Raw genomic sequence first — 19,643 nt, 5'->3', positions numbered from 1 at the left:
CACACACACACGCATGCCCTACACTATCCTGATTCTGTCCCCTCCCCAGCCAGGATCGTTACATTAATAATAAGAATAATAATTTGTATCTTATCCAACCACCAATAGGGAGATCCCAGAATCAAAAAACAAGGTTAAACACCAGGAACGATCACTAATAATGTGAAGGCTCTGATTAATTAAAAGATGATTCTGTGGTTGAAGAGCTTATGGATTGTATAGGGAAAACACAACCTGCAGTCTTTACTCCCTGACACTGTCTGTGCTGCTGGACATCACTGTGGAGTAAAGAGTGAGTTCTTCCAGTATTGGGTGGTTTGGCTCAGAAGAGAAGGTGTGTGGGTGCAATGTGGACATCGTGGTGGGTTGTCTGTGTTGGATTGAGGTGTACTAGAGAACGACAAAGCACAATACATATCAGTCATGACAGCGATATTTTACATGCATTTATATCATCATATTCAGCTTGGATCTCTCAATGATTTTTTTTCTGCCTGTTGGTAATAAGGCCAACAATTAAATTCTTGCTTTTACATGTTCAATTTCAAGAATAGAAAAAAAAAGGTTTTGCTAAAACCAATCCCAAAAAGTTTCCAATATTATAACAGCGGAAGAACATTCAAGGAGGAAGTAAAATGTCTAAGAGATACAAATGGCAACATCATAGATGAAAAGAAAAACATAGCAAATATATTAAATGACTAGGGGTCACAAATGGAGATTAGATAAAGGGGCATTCAGAACTGAAAACAGGAGTCACTTTTTTACACAGAGAATGATCTGGAACCAACTCCCCTGAAATGTTGTTGAAGCTGACACCCTGGGTTCCTTCAAGAAGCTGCTTGATAAGATTCTGTGATCATTAAGCTACTAAACAACTAAATAAGCAAGATGGGCCATTTAGCCTCCTCTCGTTTGTAACCTTTCTTATGTTCTTTGTACTTTTCACCAGCTAGTAAGATTGGGTACAGTATCTCTCCTTTTACAGAACAATATCAATGTGTGTATAAACACAGACTAGTCTTACCATGATGTCTGCTTGTTGTTCCACTTCAGGGTTGTGTCTGTCTGCTGAGGAGACAGGTTTGAGAGTTACCTTTTAGTTTAGACAAACTGGCAGAGCTGTAAATAATGTACTTATTTTATGAAATTGTTCCATTGTAGTGTGTGCTAGATATGGCAGGAATACCATTGCTGGTACACTAGTGGCAGCCACTGTTTATTACTAAAACCAGGATGCCTGAGTGGCGTTTCAACCACAAAACCCTCTGTGTCTCTTTCATCTCTCAGCAGATACTCAGACCATAACAAAATACCCCTGTTACACAGACCCTGGAGATTTCCATCCAGAAGCTGCAGAAGCTGGTGCCAAAAGCAAGTCACACCAATTTACCACTGAATGGGAAATAGAAAGCAGATTAACTGGGACTCTTCTAGCACCTTTAAGAATAGCTGGCTGCACATTGATGGAGGGAGCGATCTAATTAGAGTAAAATGTAATGGATCGATACTTGCATTGAGGATCAACATGCTATCTTAGTTGGGAGGCATGTTGTGCCTTGCATGTTGTTGAAAGCCTAAAGTTAGAAAGATGACATTAGGGTCCCAATAGTACCACGGAATAGTTACGTTTTACATTTGCCTGTCTTTCAACAGAATAAAACTGTATTTTTCTGTAAGACTGAACATAACTGATGTCAGACTTGAAGTGCATAAAGCTGTACCTGTAAAGTTCCTCGAATCAGAGTATCTCGTCGTTTTCTTCAGTATCCAGATCAGCACAGGCACAAATACAATAAGTCCCACTATTAAAAAATAGTAGTAATGTTGGGGAACACCTGTTAGAATTAGAAGAAGAAGAATAGTTTATCCAGACAGGTATCTGACCTGATTCTGACAGACAGCTCCCTCAATACTGTCCTATTGCTGGTTCAGTAGGGACCTGTTATATTTTCATTATTAAACAGTAGCTTCATATGCCATTTATATTTCATGTTTGCATTTCCTTTACTGTCCTATGGTGTTTGCAATAGTTGTGAGTGCTTCTGAACTGATTTGAGTTTATTTATAGCATCCTGCTGGCCAGGACACCAACCAGCCTTCCACGTTCCATTGAAACATGACCTTTAAACTCCACTAGCTTGTATTACAATGTCAGTGTGTGCTCTGGGTAAACGATTTCCTGTCTTCTACTTTATCCAGTATGACTAGGAGATCCCTGGTGTGATACACAGAACCATCTCCTGATGCCCTACTGCAATTACAACTCCTTCCAAAGCTGGCATTACTCTCTCTCGCCTATGCTTTATCGGGTGATCATGTATGTGATCACTTGAGTATTTTAGTATAGTATGTGCTTGAATCTGCTTGAATTATTCATGCCACAGTCAAACTGGATAGGTAATAAGTCACTATAATAGCGAAAAGAGCGAGTTTATTTCCAGGAATCACCGAATCCAGAAGCCCTTGAAGTCTCATGTTCTGGTTCCCAGTTTACAATAGCCTGAATTGGATGCTATAATTGAAGAAAATGGAATCCGGCCATGAGAAGATGCCGTTTTGGGCTTACCTCCTTTCCCACTGGTTTTCCTAATGGGCTCTGCTAGAGATGGATGGTTAACTGCACAGGTCATGTCAGTCTCTGGGCTCGCCAGGAGGCTGGAGCTGGTGCTATACGTGCCATCCTGGTTCAGCGTGAGGGGATGCTGTTGGATGGAAGGGGGGATTCCGATAGGGGTGTTCTCCCAGGACACAGTCACATCTTGGGGGTAGAACCCCATTACACTGCAGGTCAGGTTGACCAGACCTCTTCTTTCATCCACAGTGCCAGCTGTGAGGGACACTACTGGAGCCGCTGTCAAAAATGCATACGAGAAAGCCATTATGAAAATGACAGTGATAAGCCTTATACTGTGGAAATAGTTAACAAGGAATTGAGCGTGTCTTTTTACATTTGCGAGGGACTGAAGTATCACGTGGATGAAACTGACAAATTTGGATGAGCAAATCCAACCTCTCAGTAAAACCTATTTATTGCACCTCACTGCACTAATAAGAAAGATAGCATAATTTTATTTGTGGGACACTTATGTCCCTTGTAACCTGATGGGTTCAAAAGGAACTTTCTTGTTATAAGGCAGAACACAAAGTCTTTAGCGATGGCCCCTGACTAGCACTGTATCTGCTGTTTTTTTAATCCCCCTTCATTGTGCTTGTCACGTTCTTTCTTCAGGAGCTGCTGGCGCCTCACTTCCAGTGCTGAAGTTGCTGGGTTGGGTTTCAGATACCCTGTCATGCTGCTGTATTACATTAGCTATCTATCCAACAATTAAGTAATCTGTAATCTGCACACGTGGTCTTTCATTGTGACCACAGCTCTATGCTGCCTGACCACAATAAGGAAATACTTGGTCACTGATGTATTGGTGGAAAAAAAGTTATGCAGTCACTGCATTAACCCTTTCTCCCCAAACTTGTGTTTCAACCCTGCTTACTCTACCCAAGTCCTTGGAAGGTCCAATAGCTGGAGGTTTTGTGTCAAATTATCCATTAGTCTTTTTAATAGTTTTTATCCCTTCGGTACCGGTAATAAGTGTCGGGTAAAGCATGGTGTTGAATTAAAAGAGGCAGGGTATATATATTTTATATGGAGAATTAAGCGAAGGCTGAGTTTTCCACCAGCTGATTTAACCGAGGTATATGTTAGAGGTTGGCACGGGTACTCACTGGGTATAAATTGCTCGACGCTACCCGGGACTCTTTTTACTATCCAGGTTTCTATATATTAATTTCAGAATTTAAAGAAAATGTGACACATGCAGATGTAAGTGTGGGTCTGTGGCTGGTGTAAAGACAACGTTAAAACAAGCTTTTGCATGAAGCCTTTTCTTAACTGATAGGACATCAGTGATTTACAGGAAACAGTAACACACAGCCGAGACAATTACACCTCAACTATTCGGCACTATTTTTCTCAGGAACTTAATCAGAAACAAATCAACATAACAACATCCTGTCGGTTAAGGTCAGTGATCTTAACCAGACACTGCGATCCATCAATAATAACCGTGTGGCTTCCAATACAGAATGCTTTATCTACATTTATTATGCAGGTATAGTTTCTTACAAAAAAGATAAAAGAAGTAGCCTTTATTTATTTTATTAAGTAAGTCCTCCTTTGAATGAAATACTTCCTTGGCAGAGTTTACAAATTCCATTTTCTCTTGTTTGGTAAAGAAATTCCACTCAATGTTTTGCTTGGATGCCGCTGTTATGTATTGACGAGTCGGAATTTAATAATCAGGAGAGGCACTTCATTCTTAACCAAACAAACGTCTTTTTTCGACTGCCGTCAAAACCCAGCTGGCTCAATTCACGGTTGCTAACAACAACAACGGAATATGGCCAATACATGTCACACGAATCCTACAGCATGAAACATTAGAAACTGTATTTAAACTGTAGGGTCGCAAAATGAAGTGCAGAGATGATCGGAGACAATCGATCACACCGATCGTTGCATCAAAGGTTTATTGCAGTGGTCATCAAAATACAGAGCGCTCCGGAGAATAACAGTCACTTCATCAGTAACTAGTGTATTCTGCCGGGGTAAAGCACATACATGGGTTATATAGTTTCTACATAAAATCCCCTGCTCCTATCAGGATTTGTCACTCAGCAGACAATTCATCCATCCCTACCCCCTAAACTCATATACTCAACCAATAGAGGATAGCTGTGGGGCATGATTGCCCCCTCCGTTGCGGTTGTTATGTTCACTTCAACCTGGAATTTATGACCTAGCAAGCAGGCATTGCCCTTCTTCTACCATCTCCCCACTGCCCCTGGACATCTGACCCAACCTTAATGGTGTACTGAAACATTCCACCCTTCCCCCCTCCTTTCACAAATTCCCTACTAAACATTGTAAAACCACACCCAAATGATCGTTGGTTGATACTGCTATCCTGTTCGGTTCCTTCAAAAAAAAGTCAAAAAGTCACCAGACATAACTACATAGTCTAGACTAATTACCGTAGGTGCATGTTTTCACTTGCAACCTGTCTAGTCTTAGCGCCAGATTGCGCCCTATCATAGGGGACTATCATAAATTGATCGTATAGTGCGTGGATGTTGAATTAAATTCACTAAGAAAAAATTTAGTAATGGGGTTTCAACCATACCCCAAAAGGAGCCGGGACCCCATAAAATTGTTTACCGCAGGTACCTGGTAAACCATTTCCAAAAAGATTGGCACTCTGGATATATATATATATATATATATATATATATATATATATATATATATATATATATATATATAATATATTTATATATTTTATCTTTATTTTTATATAGCGCTTTCATAGTGGACCACCATCACAAAGCACTTTATAAGATGCAGTACACACACACACTGACACACACACACACACACACACACACACACTGACACACACACACACACACACACACACACTGACACACACACACACACACACACACACACACTGACACACACACACACACACACACACACACACACAGTATGATAACTAGGGCTGTAACAACTAGCAGATTTGCGTAGATGGTACCAATAGTTGACTAGTGGCAACTGAAGATAGGCTGATATGTTACCAACTTCAGACACTATAGTTTTCTGCTCTCTTCAGTTGTAACTAAAAAAAAATAGCTTTGGGGTTTATTTTGATTTAATTCAACCCACTAAAATCTAGATTTTTTTTTTTTTTTTTGTATTTAAAATGAACATACAATCAATAAGACACATATTAAGTTTTATTTATAATATGTTTTTTTCATGATTTGTGCTGCATGTACACACACACACACACACACACACACACACACACACACACACACACACACACACACACAGACACACTTTAAATTAAAGACCTAAAGCAAGTTTAACTAGTAGTACAGAATACTAATTTGAAAATATTATGTTTACCTATGTAACATAAATATCCGATATCACAAATAAATAAACATCTTGAATCACAAAAATAAATAAACATATACAGTAAATATCAATATTAAACAAATATAACAACAAAAAAAAAAAAAAAAAGAATACATGTACATCATGTACCACAAAAGCTGCAAACACATATAACTGACCGTACCTTTAATTGAAAGCACAGTTCCATTTCCTCTGTACTCTTTAGCTGAGGGTACGACCACGTAAACACAACACCTATACACTCCCTCGTCATAGGGAGTCAAGTTTCGAAGGGTCAAGGAGCTCATAAAAATATCAACTTCAAAGATTGATGTGTGTGTCGAATTTTCAATCGCCAACTCTTTTGTGGCGTTTGCCTTCTTTTCTGGGTGACCGGGAAACAGATACCAGTAGAATAAGACGAGCTGTAAATTTAATTGTCTGTGATTGGAAATGCTGCAGTTTAAAGCAGCAGTTTGTCCATTGTGAACGGACAGCAGTGGCGGAGATTGGAGGATGCTGACTGGAGTTCCGCACACAGCGGCTGCACCTGGGAGAGAGAAATGTGTTAATACTTCAAATCTCATTGAGAGATATGTTGCATGGTGCTATACGCACATGACAACATACCGATAACATTGTGTAATGTCATGATGGTCTACAGTCAAGAACAACAAGACATTTCTAACTGATAGTACTGGTTTCACTGTCTGCTGTTCACTCCTTTAGCACAGGGGTGTTGTATTGCTATGTAATTGACTGTTAACACCTACTAATCTGTAGCACCCTTTTGGTAACCCCTTTCGATTAAAACACCGAGAACATTGAAATAGGATTCAATTTCATCACACTCTTTAACAAATAAAACAAAGAACACTTCCAAAATATTTAATTGTCCTTTGCGTACATTTATTAAAACACTTAAAAGTCTGTTTCTCTACAAAAATGAGTGTTATTTTTTATAATAGCTACGAGACAAAATGATCAGCTTAAAGAGGACCTTTTTATAAGAACATAAGAACATAAGAAAGTTCGGCCCATCTTGCTCGTTTGGTTGTTAGTAGCTTATTGATCCCAGAATCTCATCAAGCAGCTTCTTGAAGGATCCCAGGGTGTCGACTTCAACAACAGTACTGGGGAGTTGGTTCCAGACCCTCACAATTTTCTATATTAAAAAGTGCCTCCTATATTCTGATATGTTACATGTTCCCATGTGTTGCTTCAACTGTTTAAGTAAGGTGTGTGCATTGTTTTATTTATTTATTTTTTTCACATTCTGACCAGTTTTTTAAACTTTTAAATTACATTCCCTGCCTTGGATTCAAGATGGCTTCACATGTACCCTCATTGACCTCTCAGAACTACATTTCCCATCATCCTCCTGCTCACATATGTAACTGAGATGGACTTACCAGTGAGCAGGAGGACGATGGGAAATGTAGTTCTGAGAGGTCCATGCGGGTACACGGGAAGCCATCTTGAGGCAGAGAATTCATTGTGTAAGTTTTAAAAAAGTGGTCAAAATGTAAAAAAAAAAAAAAAAAAAAAAAAAATAAAAACAATACACACACCTACGTAAACAGTTGCAGCAACACATGGGAACATGTAACACAATCAAATAAAAAGTCCCTTATGTACCCTTTAATATATAGTGTTAGTATCCACACAATACAAAGGTTGTATTGGATAGAGTTATCCTTTTGAATAGTAACAATATACAGAATTATTATTATACTTATTATTAGATTATATTATTATTAATCTTATTAATAATTAATTAATTTAATTAATTAACGAATTAATTAATTAATTAATTTGGCCAACCCCTTTATCCAAGATGACTTACAGGTGGTACAGGGCAGTATAGGATTACACTATAAGATTAATATTTCCAAACAGTATGGTTTACAGTAAGTGCAGTAATACAGATCTAGGAGGCAACAATTTAGGAACACCAGAGTTATATCTACAAAGACATTGATAGACAATAATGCATTAGCTGAGGGTCCAGTAACGGCAAAGTGCGGATGGAAATAAGGGTCCCACTGTTTGTTTTAGTACATTGGGAGTCTGATTTAAGGGCTAAAACTGGTCAAACAGATTTTTCAAAACTGGGGTTTAACCTAAATTTCACACAGAAACGATGCCAATGCAATTTTTAACCTGACAGATCTTTGCCTGAGTTTTGCTGTTAAGAATCAAGGTCATTTAAAAAAAAAAAAACAAAGGAAAAAAAAAACAAAGTGTATTATGTGATTCAAATAGAAAGCCTCTCATGTTTAATATGGTTAAAGAATATTACAAAATGAAAATTTACAATTAAAAAAATACTTTTAATGTATTTATTTTAAACAATAAATTCCCCTGAAAATAAACATTGGTTTGCAATAATTCATGCTTGCAAAGCGTCCATTAAAACTGGACAGCCCTGTATTTTAAGCTCCATGCCCTCTAGATATTTTATTGTTTCTATGACTGCAATATTGTTTTTATGGGTTTAGAATGAGTTAAGTCACTATAGCGATAGACTTGTGGTTGTTTTCCGAGTTTATTTTAGTATTTTTGATATATTTTAAAAGGTATTCAAATGACAAAAGGGTTGCACTTTCCGTTAAGTGTCTCTAATAATTAATTCCCAAAAAGAATACGAGAGAAGAGCAAACAAACTTGAAAAGGCAAACACAGAAGCTGCTTATCACTCTCACTTCCAGAGCCCTTGCTCCAGTTTCGCCATACTGTCCATTAATTTGCTTTTTAGAATGATTTCATATGTTGATCATTCAAATAAATTACAATTATGCAATTGAATACGTATTTAAACAATACTGTTTTATAACAATAGAAAAATACTAAATTAAACTAGCAACATTCTCTGACACTTTGATTAGAACTCTTAAAATCTACTGATAAAGACTTAGTATTTTTGTATCTTTTAGAAATACAAAAAAAGTAAATGATTCAATCACAAGACACTTTACACTTTAATTAGTGTGTATTTAAATAGTAGTTACATAGTAAATACATGTGTACCTATGCATCATTACAATGTTATTATGCATAGTTACAATATACTTAATGTGTATCTTTTTGCAAGATCTATGTAAGTTCAGAAAAAGGATTAGGGTTAGGATTAGGGTGCTATCATGACATAATACACACTATGTACATTGAAACTATGAATAATAACATTGTAATTTTGTGTACTAAGTAACTACTATGGAAATACACAGCAATTAGAGACACTTAATGTAAAATGTTACCGGCAAAAGTTAGCGACAACACTGAAGACATTGAGAAAGACTCTGTAGTCAAAATGGTTGTCTTTGAATTTTCTTTTAGTCTTTCTAAGTCTAGCACTATTGTATGATGATTATGGGTGATTTTTAAAATATTATAGTTTTTTTTTCAGATGCCGTAGACCCAACTGAAGCAAAACATGCTATAGCTAGATAGTAGAAATGCAGTTAAAAGTACAGTAATACAGACTGAACTGCCCCCCCCCCCCAGAATACTTACTAATTATTAATAAAATGGCGATGCAGTGTTTATTCCAGTGGAAACCCATTGTTCAGAGTTAAGAAAACCATAGATGAGTGTGGTTCAAAATGAGAATTCATCATAGGTTAATTTATAAAAACCTTTAACCACTGACGCAATTCACACTTCGTCGTTGTCACAGCCTTTCCTGTAAGCTTCTGTGAATTTACAGATGTTATCAGCTCATATTTTCTAACCCCCAAACTGCCTAACCACAGTCATGAAGTAAGCATGCCCCCCAAACACATGAACACCTATTAGCTGTCCTCTGTAATACCACAAGGCAAACTAACATGACCCAAATAAAAAAATAAAGTTAGAATTTGTGGCAACGCTAATATGATAATGTAAACAATATTGCAAAAAACAAAATCAGTGATAATGCCTTTACATAACTGCTCTGTGTTTTACTATATCTGCTTAGATTGCAGGATAAGGCGTTACAAACCTCTACAGCCCTCCTCCAGTGTTTTTCAACTGGGTCTGTGACATTTCCAGTTCAGTGATCTACGTTGGGTGTTAATGTTGGTGCAAATGCCATCTTAAAGCCCCACTTGAGGAGTGTTATTATTGTGTGCACGTTGTATGTGTGTGTTTGCTTTTTTGCACTGTTGTATATTTTCTTTATTTCTTTATTAAGCACGTTTACAAAAGTATTGTAGTATTAGAACTCGCCTTATATTTTTACACAGAAAACTTATTAGGATGCTTTGTCAATTTTTTATACAATACAGTACTAGAAATAAAAATGAAAATAAAGTATAGTTTAAGGAAAAATAAATACAAATACATAATAGTATATGTCAAATTACAGTACTATAAAGTAATACAGTAATGAAAGCACATAAAAAGAAAATTGGTCATAATGCAGTGCTTGTGTGTGGAGCCTAATGGGGGGGCCCCCTTAATAAGGTGCTCAGCTATGTTATTACCTGCAGCCGACCAAGAGGTCAACGTGGCCGAGCTAGCCAGATGTAGCCCAGCCATGGACCTTTCAAATAAAATCATCTCATGGAAGAAATGTAACCACGCGTTTAGAAATGGTATACCAGGCTCCACCCTTCCCCACAGGATCACTTTCTTGGCTGCAGTCAAACCCAGCAAAAAACAGACATTTTGGACATTCTGGGAATATCTAGTTGTGAGTCATTTGCCAAAAGGAGCACTACAGGACACAACAGTACCTGAACACTATCATCCCAGACACCACTGAAACTAACCCTTCCAATGGGCATAGACCCTGGGGCATTCCCAAAACATATGAAGATAGGTGCCAACTGCACACCTAGGTGCACCCCTGCCAGCAGGGGTCTTTCACAATTCTCATTTGGTATTTTCTATGTGGGGTCATATAAACTCTATGGGTGAAATTAAAATATATTAGCTGGTGTGCCAAATTTTTGAAGGATGTAAAAATATTGCCCTAGATTTGTTCCCAGTCCGGAATAAAATCAAGTGTCTAATTCTCTATTCCATATGCTGGTGATCGGTAAGGGGTCCTTTTGTGAAGAACAAAACGATTATATAGTGCGGAAACCAATCCCCTATTTGAGCGTATCAGGGAAAAGAACTGAGCCAGATGAGTTAGCAAAGCTGAATTCCAAGGGACACCGTAAACCCAAAGGGATGAACAGAGCTTGAAATACAAGAAGAAGCGCGAATCCAGGGAGTCAGTGTCTTGAATGTGCGTGCGTAGATAAAGTCATTTAAAACAGATATTTTTTGTTAGTCCAGGGTGAGTAGATAAAGGGTTGAGAGCAGAAATATGTTGTTCCAGATAGGGGAGAGTTTATGCAGTTTAGGGTTAATGCCAAAACAGCTACTGACCTTTCTCTAGCGTGTCAGCCATAATAAAACCCATATGTAGGGAGGCATAGCACTGCTTTAGGCCACTAAAGGAAATATCTTGGAGTCTGATTGGTTTTATCAGCCTCAGTAGGGTGCCAGAAAGCTAAGATGGAAAGTTTGGTAGAGCCAATCCTCCAAATGCTTTCATTTAATGCCACCAGCTAAATCTAGGACGCTTGCCTTTCTAAATAAATTTAGAATTAATATCTTCCATATATCCAGGGGGAAGAAGCAGGAGCAGCACAGAAAACCAAAAAAAGTTATATGAGGGGGAACATTCGCCTTTATAACCATGTAAAGTAATCTGCCCATCTCTTTGGGTCGGATTTGATTTTATTCAGTTTTTTTGGTGCAAAAGTACGGATCCACATACAAAGAAATACAATGCTACGTTGTTCTAGTTAATTCCTGTTTATTAGTTAAAAACAAATGTTTCGACTCACAAAAAGCTGTCCTCAGTGTTTTTGTAAAATTCTCTTGTTAGAAGATTAGTTTGACTCTTGATTCCCAGATAAGTAAAGCCTAATGTCTGGAGCAAGAGAAGTGTTGTGTTGGCCCCCAAGTTTAAAGGCATTAACAATGGATTTGGACCTGTTGATTCAGAGTGAGTACAATTGAAGCCAAGGTTTCAATCTCAAGGCCAATAGTCTACTAGGTCTCTCTGCATGCTTGTAGTAACTTTGTCTGGCTTTATGAATCAAAAATCCTGCTTCGGTCCTGGTTGCATGTTTATGTTGTGCCTTTAAAGCAGCTAGTTTCTTTGTCTTTCTCTGTGTTGTAAAGTGTTTTACGAAGGATTCGTTTTGCAAGAGGAAGGAATTGAACCTCCATCTTCTAGAACGTTGTACTTGAGGACAAACACTGTATGTGTATAAAACCGAGGTGTGAACAGATATTAGGTTTGGCAGAATATCGGTAGATATGATATATTGCAGGATATTTGGAGAGTTAAAAATATAATTAATTCTAGAAAAAGTTTTGCATCTAATATAAAATCTTTAACACCAGAATTGCTCAGACGCCATGTATCCTCTGCATTTAGCTCATGTGAGAATTCTTGAAAAGCTCTAGAAGCAGCAGGCAAAGAGACCGCAGTATTGTTGCATAAATCTAGTGCGGGGTCAAAGGTCAGATTAAACCTTCCATCATCGTCACTGACCTTAGAATGAACAGTAATATTCAGTTTCCTATGCACAGCTATCAGGAAACTCTTTGATTTGGTTAGAGAACATGAATAGGCAATAGCCATGTTGTATTTATCTTGGTATTTACATACATCTGCTGATTTTAGATGAGACTCTTGTATCAAAGCAATCTCTACACCCTTTCTATGTAAAGAAAATAAAATCTAAAACTTTACATCTCTTGACCAGACAGTTTAGACCTTACACATTCCAGGACCTTGCAATTAGACATAATAGATAAATATAATTATTGGTCTTTGCAGTACATTCAATATGACAGAAGCTCTCCCACTCTCAACAGTAAAGAACTATCCACAACAGTAGCAGTACATTACCACACCGAAAGTATAGATCAGCATATATTTGCATTGCACGAGGGGAGTACGCTGTGCACGTTTTTTTTTTTTTTTTTTTTTTACCTTTTTAGTAGTCTTTACACTCAACCTGTACGCTCAATTTTAGTTGGTTGTCTGTTTGCCTGGTTAGCCTGCCTGGACTGCCATCTCTCTGCCCAGCTGTCTCCTCTGCTACACCCCTGAACTGCAGTCTATCTGCCTGGCTGTCTCCGCTGCAACCTGCCTGGACTGTTGTCTCTCTGCCCGGCTGTCTCCGCTGCTACCTGCCTGGACTGTTGTCTCTCTGCCTGGCTGTCTCACTCATCGTTGCTACCTGCCGCTGTGTTTTACCTGCCTGTCGTGATTGCCTGTCCTTCGGCTGCCTCCGCCTGCCTGTCTGCAGTGTTATCTCTGCTCATCGGTCTCTAGAGAGGTGCTCTTTCCTGCTTGCCCGGTGAGCTGGGTGCTGGCTGGGTGTTTTCTTATGGCTTGTCGAGGTCACTGTCTGCTGTGCTGTTAGTTCTGCTGCTCTGTGTGTGTGGCCCGGCCTTTGCTATCCCTAGTCGCTGGGGCCTTGCTGTGAGGAGTTTCTGGTTTTGCAGTGGCTGGTTCGGTTGCTGACCGTTTTTCAACTGTGGATCTCTGATCTCTGGCCCTCTCGACCTGGTCTCCACTGTGGTTTTAAGGTACTCTCCTTCTTTACTATTGCATTATAAACAAAACTTTATTCTTGCTCCTTTTGCTTACAGAAACTGTTATGAACTTGGGATTTTGCGCTCTCTTAAGGCTGGCTGTCGTAAAATTGATGGTAGATGGTGGGATTCTGCTCTTACTGTCCATCTACACTCCTGGAAGGAATCTCTGTTTGAATACAGGGCTCTTTGGCAGCTGCCAGATTTCTGCCTATTTCTAAAATATTATTTCTAATAATCAAGATAATCCTAGACACTTGTTCTCTACTACTGATAGATTGTTAAAGCCTAATTGTCCCTCCACATTACCAGCTTCACATCAGCTATGCAATAGTTTCTTAGAGTTTTTTAAGTCTAAGATTGACAATATCTGCCTACGCATTAGTATCTCTTCTCAGACTCCTCCTGCACATTCCCTCGGTCTGCCTGGCTTTGTGGTGTCCTCTCTATCCTGTTTTACACCTCTCACTCTTAATTCTCTTACAGACCTGGCCCTTCGCGTGAAAACTGCCTGTTGTCTGTTGGATCCTATCCCCTCTGCTCTTTTTCAGTCCTGTTTTGAGCTGCTCTGCCCCTTGGTATTAATTATTATAAATGAGTCCCTGAGTTCTGGTGTGGTTCTGGTTGTTTTTAAAACAGTAACGCCTGTGCCTAAAAAATGTCACATGGCCTTGGATAATCTTAATAATTTTTGCCTCATTTCAAATTTGCCCTTTCTAGCTGAGCTTCTAGAATGAGCTGTCACTAGAAAATTAAACTGGCATCTCATTGATAACAATCTTTTTGAAACCTTTCAATCTGGCTTCCGACATCTTCATAGCACTGAGACTGCCCTGGTCAAAGTCACTAATGATCTGTTAATGGTGCTTTATCAGTTTTAATCCTTTTGGATCTTAGTTCAACATTTGACACTGTAAAACATGAGATCCTACTTGATAGTTTAGAGAGTTTATTTGGTCTCTCTGGCACTGTCCTTAACTGGTCTAGATCATATCTAACAGGATGTCAAGAATTTATCTCCCTGGGTGGGTTTAGTTTTGAGGTTGGGCCAGTAATTTCTGGTGTTCTGCAAGGCTTTATTCTCGGCCCCCTGTTATTTAGTATTTACATGTTTCCCCTCGGCCACATTTTACAGTCTCACGGCATAAACTATCGTTTTTACGCAGACGATACTCAAAACTATATTCATTCTAAACCTGATATCAATGTTGCTGTCTCTGCCCTAACTGTCTGTATCTCTGATATAAAAAATTGGATGTCACAAATTTTTTTACACTTTAACTGTGACAAGACTGGGATAATGCTGTTAGGTACTCCCCGCCTGCTGAGTAAAACCAGTACTTTAAATCTGTCTGTTGATGGAACCATGCTTGAGTTCAGATCTAAGATGAAAAATTTGGGTGTGATTTTCGATCCTGGGTTAACTTTTGAATCACATGTGCTGAATACTGTCAAGGTTTCTTTTTTTCACCTTAGAAATATTGCCAGACTGCATCCCATGCTTTCTCTGAACTGTGTCATGCAAGGAACGTCAGATTTAATTCTTTGGAGACTTTTCAGCTGAAGTGCAGCTCAATGAAATGCAGTTTATGCATGTGAAAAAAAAAATACTATAGGATAAAAATATGCAATATGGCATGATTTACCCAGCTTGACCTCTCATCACCTACCTGAATAAGGGTCATCTCTTCAAAACGCTTCAGGAGGCTGAAAAGTTTATTCGGGACACATTTTCATTGGAGAGTGTGGAGATGAAAACAGCACAGGTTCAAATATTGACTGACAGAAAAGTTACTCTCTCCAAGAACAATATTAATAACAATAATATGAATTGTCGAGTTGTTACAGGCATGGTTATTGAAGAAAATATTACCAAATTCTATGTACAAAGCACAAATAATTTTACCCTTCAAACCCAACAAAGAACACTAAATGTCCAGAATTATTGTTCTAACTCTTTGATGCAATGTGATGGAAAAATTCTAGCTTCCCTTCTAGCAACCAAAGTACAAAATGTTTTACCCAGACTTATTCATCTAACCAAACTGGATTTATTAAGGGCAGATTCCCTCACAACTATGTAAAATGTCTATTACAACTGATCCTGTATGGCTTTATCTCTTGTTGCAGAGAAAGCATTTGATTTTATTGAGTGGCCTTATATGTATAAGGCTTCAGAACAATATGGTATCAGTGAAAGTTTCTTAGAATGGAGCTGCCTCTACCTACTTCGCCACTAGGAGGAGAGGAGCAGGAGCCTTACCCACAGACACAGGGTGCAAGGCAGGACTAACCCTGGACAGGATGCCAGTCCATTGCAGGGCACCACAGAGGACAATTTCAAATGACCAATCAACCTGAACAGCATGTCTTTGGACTGTGAGAGGAAACTGGAGTACCTGGATAAAACCCATGCAGACACGGGGAGAACATGCAAACTCCACACAGACAGACCCCTAGGCTGGAATTGAGTGTGTGTTATGAAGAGGACTTCTCTAAAGGGGTGAGTGTGTGTTATGAAGAGGACTTCTCTAAAGGGGTGAGTGTGTGTTGAGGGTATTTTTGTCTTTTGTATTTAGATCATTAAATCAATTTAAAAGAAATAAATAAATGTTCAGAATGTTAATCTGTTGAAATAATTACTGAAAAATAAACAACTCATGTATATTTTTTAAAGAAACAACTTATTTTTTTTTTTATTAATCTTGTACTGAAATTGACAAGATGGTATTTACACATGATGCCTGAACTGGTGTGATATCTATGCTGTCCACTGTGGGGCGCCATGGCGTAATATATATGAAGCCTGTACTTGGTATGCTTTGTAGTTTTTATTTTACCAGGACAGAAAAAGAAACCTCATCATTTATAAAGTTGTTCTGGTACAACAGCAGCCCAAGTTGAGTTTAACAGTCAAATATTAGTCTCATACTGTGGCAGAGCAAAGCTCTGCCCTTTTAAATTGGCAGAGATGGGGTTAACTTCCCCTACCTGCCTGGGTTTATTATGTTCAGGTGGCTGGGGTTGATTAATTGATTAGGTTGATTAACGATCAATCAGCGCCCAGCCACCTGATATAAAAGGAGGCCTCTGCTTCTCATTTGGGGAGAAGGGAGCTGAGGAAGCAGGTTGGTGTTTGTTTTCTGGTTTTTTGAATTTTCTAAATCCAGTGAAGGCATTGCCCAGCCTGGAAACTTTATTTTTGTGAGTTTTGTTTTTGCTATATTTGTGTTTGAGTATCTGTTATTTTGCCCTTGTGCACTTTATTTTTGTTTATTTATAATAAAATTGTTATTTTTTTGAACTGCAGACTGTCTCTGGGCCTCTATCCACTCGCCAGCCTGCCACACATACATTTACAATACATTCAGTATAAAGTAACAACAGTAGACTAATTCACTTGACCTGCACTGAATTCTGTTATCGTATGCCAGTGGTGCTTCTTTCTGTAACAAAAAAGGCAGCCTCCCCATCAACTCCGCTATCATCAACCATCATCACATTCACATTTACACAAGTATATAGATTAATATGTGCATAGGCATCTAGCATTGCTTATAACAAGTGCTTTTTGTGATCGCCTTCATAAAAATAAGGAACATCCCTTGAACACTGCACTGTCAGATCACACCTGTAGGGGGCGACTGCATTGAGATTCGCAACTGAAGAATTCACTCCCGACAGTCTGAAAGGCATGTGAAGGACTTGCAGCATGAGTGCATCATCAAGTAGCACTGGCTCACAGTACATCCATCATATCCTAGACAAAGCTCACTTAGGTACAAAAAATTACTTTTCCCACTGTCACAAAATGAGTCTGGAATGGAGCATCCAAACTCAGGATCAACTGGGTACTCTTAAGTTTGAATCACTTGACTACACCTTGTTTTCATTCATTTACTTAGTCCATTCCAATAACGAAAGCCCTGAAAAAATCCACACAGGCAAAAAGGCTGATTGATACACATTGTGATTAAAGTAACAGAAATTGTCTAAAAAGCTTCCTGCAAGATCTTCTGAAGCAAGCAGAGGGTCCTCAATGCATATATATAAACACTCTTCCCACAGCCTAATGTCACACCTGTATTTATTGCTTAGTTTCCCATCTTGTTTCCTTACAATGGGCGACGCCTAAACCAGACTGTGGCCAGGAAAGGCAGGCACTCGAGAGCCTCTGTGAGGGAGCTGGGGGCTGGATGGCCGCTCAGGAGGGGCTCCACACAAAACTGCAGTGTGTTCTCAGTGGCATTGAAGACCTTGCTGATGTCAAAGCGCAACCCACACTCCTGGCTCAGAGCTACCTGGCCGGAGTAAGAGCTCATGAGTTCTGGCTCGGCAGGGGGGGTGGGGCGCAGTTCCAGAGAGGCAGCCGAATCCAGGGCCCCATCTCGGAGAGGCAGCAGCACAAAGACCTTCTTGAGGAGCTCCCCTTTCCCACATGGCAACTGCAAAGGCCAGCAGTACTCACCCCTCTCCCCTGTGGAGCAGAAGAACAGCTGTCATTCTGGCAGTATTCATTAACAGTGTAGGGTTACAGTGTTGATGTGGCAACCCACTATTTCTCAGTGTTTATATGAACTGTTTAATGACTCTATTAATCAGAGTTACACATAACATGTGCTTAATTATCAATTGATGTTAAATTCAACATCGAAATTTCCATCCCAGGGGATCTAAGGTGGCAATGTAACAATTTGATTTTTGACAGTACCGGTGTATGACACTGCAAGTAATCTGTTGAAGTGCTTCTACTATACCTGTACTAGAATGATAAATATGCTGCAGCTAATCAATTACTCAATTGTTGATCGCCATTGCTTTTATTTCAATTCTCAATTCAACATTCATTGATGGATTGATTGCCTTGGTGTCCTATTTGGAGCGAAACGTTCTACATTTTGAGTCGTAATTGAAGGTTTCTTTTTTGAAAAGTCTTTGTGTTTATTTTTTGCTTTTTTGATAATACACAGTTCTCATCGATTTATTGTTGATTATTACCTGTTTTATATTCGATAAGGAAATTGGTTGCCGATTTAACCTCTACTGAACACTGTCATATAGGTGACCCTGTAATACTGTGGTCTGCTAATGGCTATGCTTAAAGGTAAAACAAGAATGACTGACATAAACCATGATTTTAAATGTTTTCTAATGTTTGAAAACCACGAGATCAACCTAGTCGGGCTGGTGCTATTCAAATTCTTTAACTCTGGTCTAGAATACGAATAATACTAGAGAAGGTATTCTTTAAAAAACGGTTGTTACATTGTTATTTTGTTCTGTTCTTCCCCCGATGTGAATGATTTGCCTTTAGCTGAGCCATTGCTTACCTGTCACTGCTGTGTGGAGACGCACTGTCACCCTGTCTCTTCTATTGTACATCCACTGGTAAGTCTGGAGTGTACATTTCCACATACATTCGCTCGGAACTGACAGTTTATTTGGTCCCCTGGGCAAAAGTTGGTCCTCCTCTTTGCAGAGCCTGTTGTTGCCCGATACCAACAGAACCCCCTCCAGATTAAAGAAAATCGACAACAGGAGACAACAGCCTACCCCAAGCGAGCAGGAAAACTGCATCCTGCCGGAGTATAAGACCTTGAGACACGGCAATCTTGTGTTAGGAGGCACTCGGAGAGCCAGGGTGAAGTCTTAAATACATTGCCTTCTTAAAAGACAGCAGCAGTGCTTGTTTCACAGCCTGCTCCTCAATGAAGAGCTGGGGAACTTCTTTAAGTCCTGAAGCAGGCAGGACTTGTTGGACTGCGCTGTGAATTTTGCTGCCAACAATGATCTAAGTATAACTTTATAGCTGACAGGCTTATAAAAGAGAAGATTAACATTTAGAAACCTGATCTTTTTCCCCCAAGTGTTTGTATTACTATATTGTTGATGCAATGAGCCTCAAATATTATAAAGTATGCTTAACTATGCTATTTATAGCTGTACACAGCAAACGAGCAAAGCAGAACATATTTAACCAAAAATAGAAGATATATGAACGATTCATTGATCATCAGTTTTTGTGGGTTGGATTTCAATGACCATTTCCCATCAAAATGAACAATAAAAATGCAGTAATATATTC

At 38.9% G+C, this 19,643-nt stretch overlaps 1 protein-coding gene across 4 annotated transcripts; it reads right to left on the bottom strand.

The window, feature by feature from the left end:
* Nucleotides 1-19,329, bottom strand: LOC121305394 (tapasin-related protein-like). Of its 4 annotated transcripts, XM_041237009.1 has the most exons (7): nt 18,889-19,329; nt 17,640-18,035; nt 6,147-6,512; nt 2,570-2,854; nt 1,725-1,838; nt 1,028-1,071; nt 1-390 (listed from the first exon to the last, which is right to left on the bottom strand). In XM_041237009.1, exons 3-7 carry the CDS (start codon nt 6,268-6,270, stop codon nt 244-246), a joined length of 714 nt encoding a protein of 237 aa, XP_041092943.1. In that variant the 5' UTR covers nt 6,271-6,512; nt 17,640-18,035; nt 18,889-19,329; the 3' UTR covers nt 1-243. The 4 variants fall into 4 exon arrangements, 3 of the variants coding, with proteins under 3 accessions (XP_041092943.1, XP_041092942.1, XP_041092940.1); XR_005948074.1 differs by lacking the exons at nt 17,640-18,035; nt 18,889-19,329 and adding an exon at nt 9,479-9,616 and having other exon boundaries at nt 1,028-1,577; XM_041237008.1 differs by lacking the exons at nt 17,640-18,035; nt 18,889-19,329 and adding an exon at nt 9,479-9,612 and having other exon boundaries at nt 1,028-1,068.
* Between the last annotated feature and the right edge of the window lie 314 nt (nt 19,330-19,643).

This window comes from Polyodon spathula, chromosome 43 (genome assembly GCF_017654505.1).
Source record: "Polyodon spathula isolate WHYD16114869_AA chromosome 43, ASM1765450v1, whole genome shotgun sequence".
In the NCBI taxonomy this organism is placed as follows: Eukaryota; Metazoa; Chordata; class Actinopteri; order Acipenseriformes; family Polyodontidae; genus Polyodon; species Polyodon spathula.
The sequence above is the reverse complement of the archived record's forward strand: the minus strand, read 5'-3'. Positions and strand labels throughout refer to the sequence as shown.

Bases quoted from the DNA above. Each gene is read 5' to 3' on its own strand.
- LOC121305394 (XM_041237006.1), bottom strand. From the start codon at position 9,527: ATGGGTTTCCACTGGAATAAACACTGCATCGCCATTTTATTAATAATT. The intron at 2,855-6,146 runs GTACGGTCAGTT...CATTTTTGACAG, and splicing joins AACTGTGCTTTCAATTAAAG to CGGCTCCAGTAGTGTCCCTC. The intron at 391-1,027 runs GTAAGACTAGTC...GTCGTTCTCTAG, and splicing joins AACAACAAGCAGACATCATG to TACACCTCAATCCAACACAG.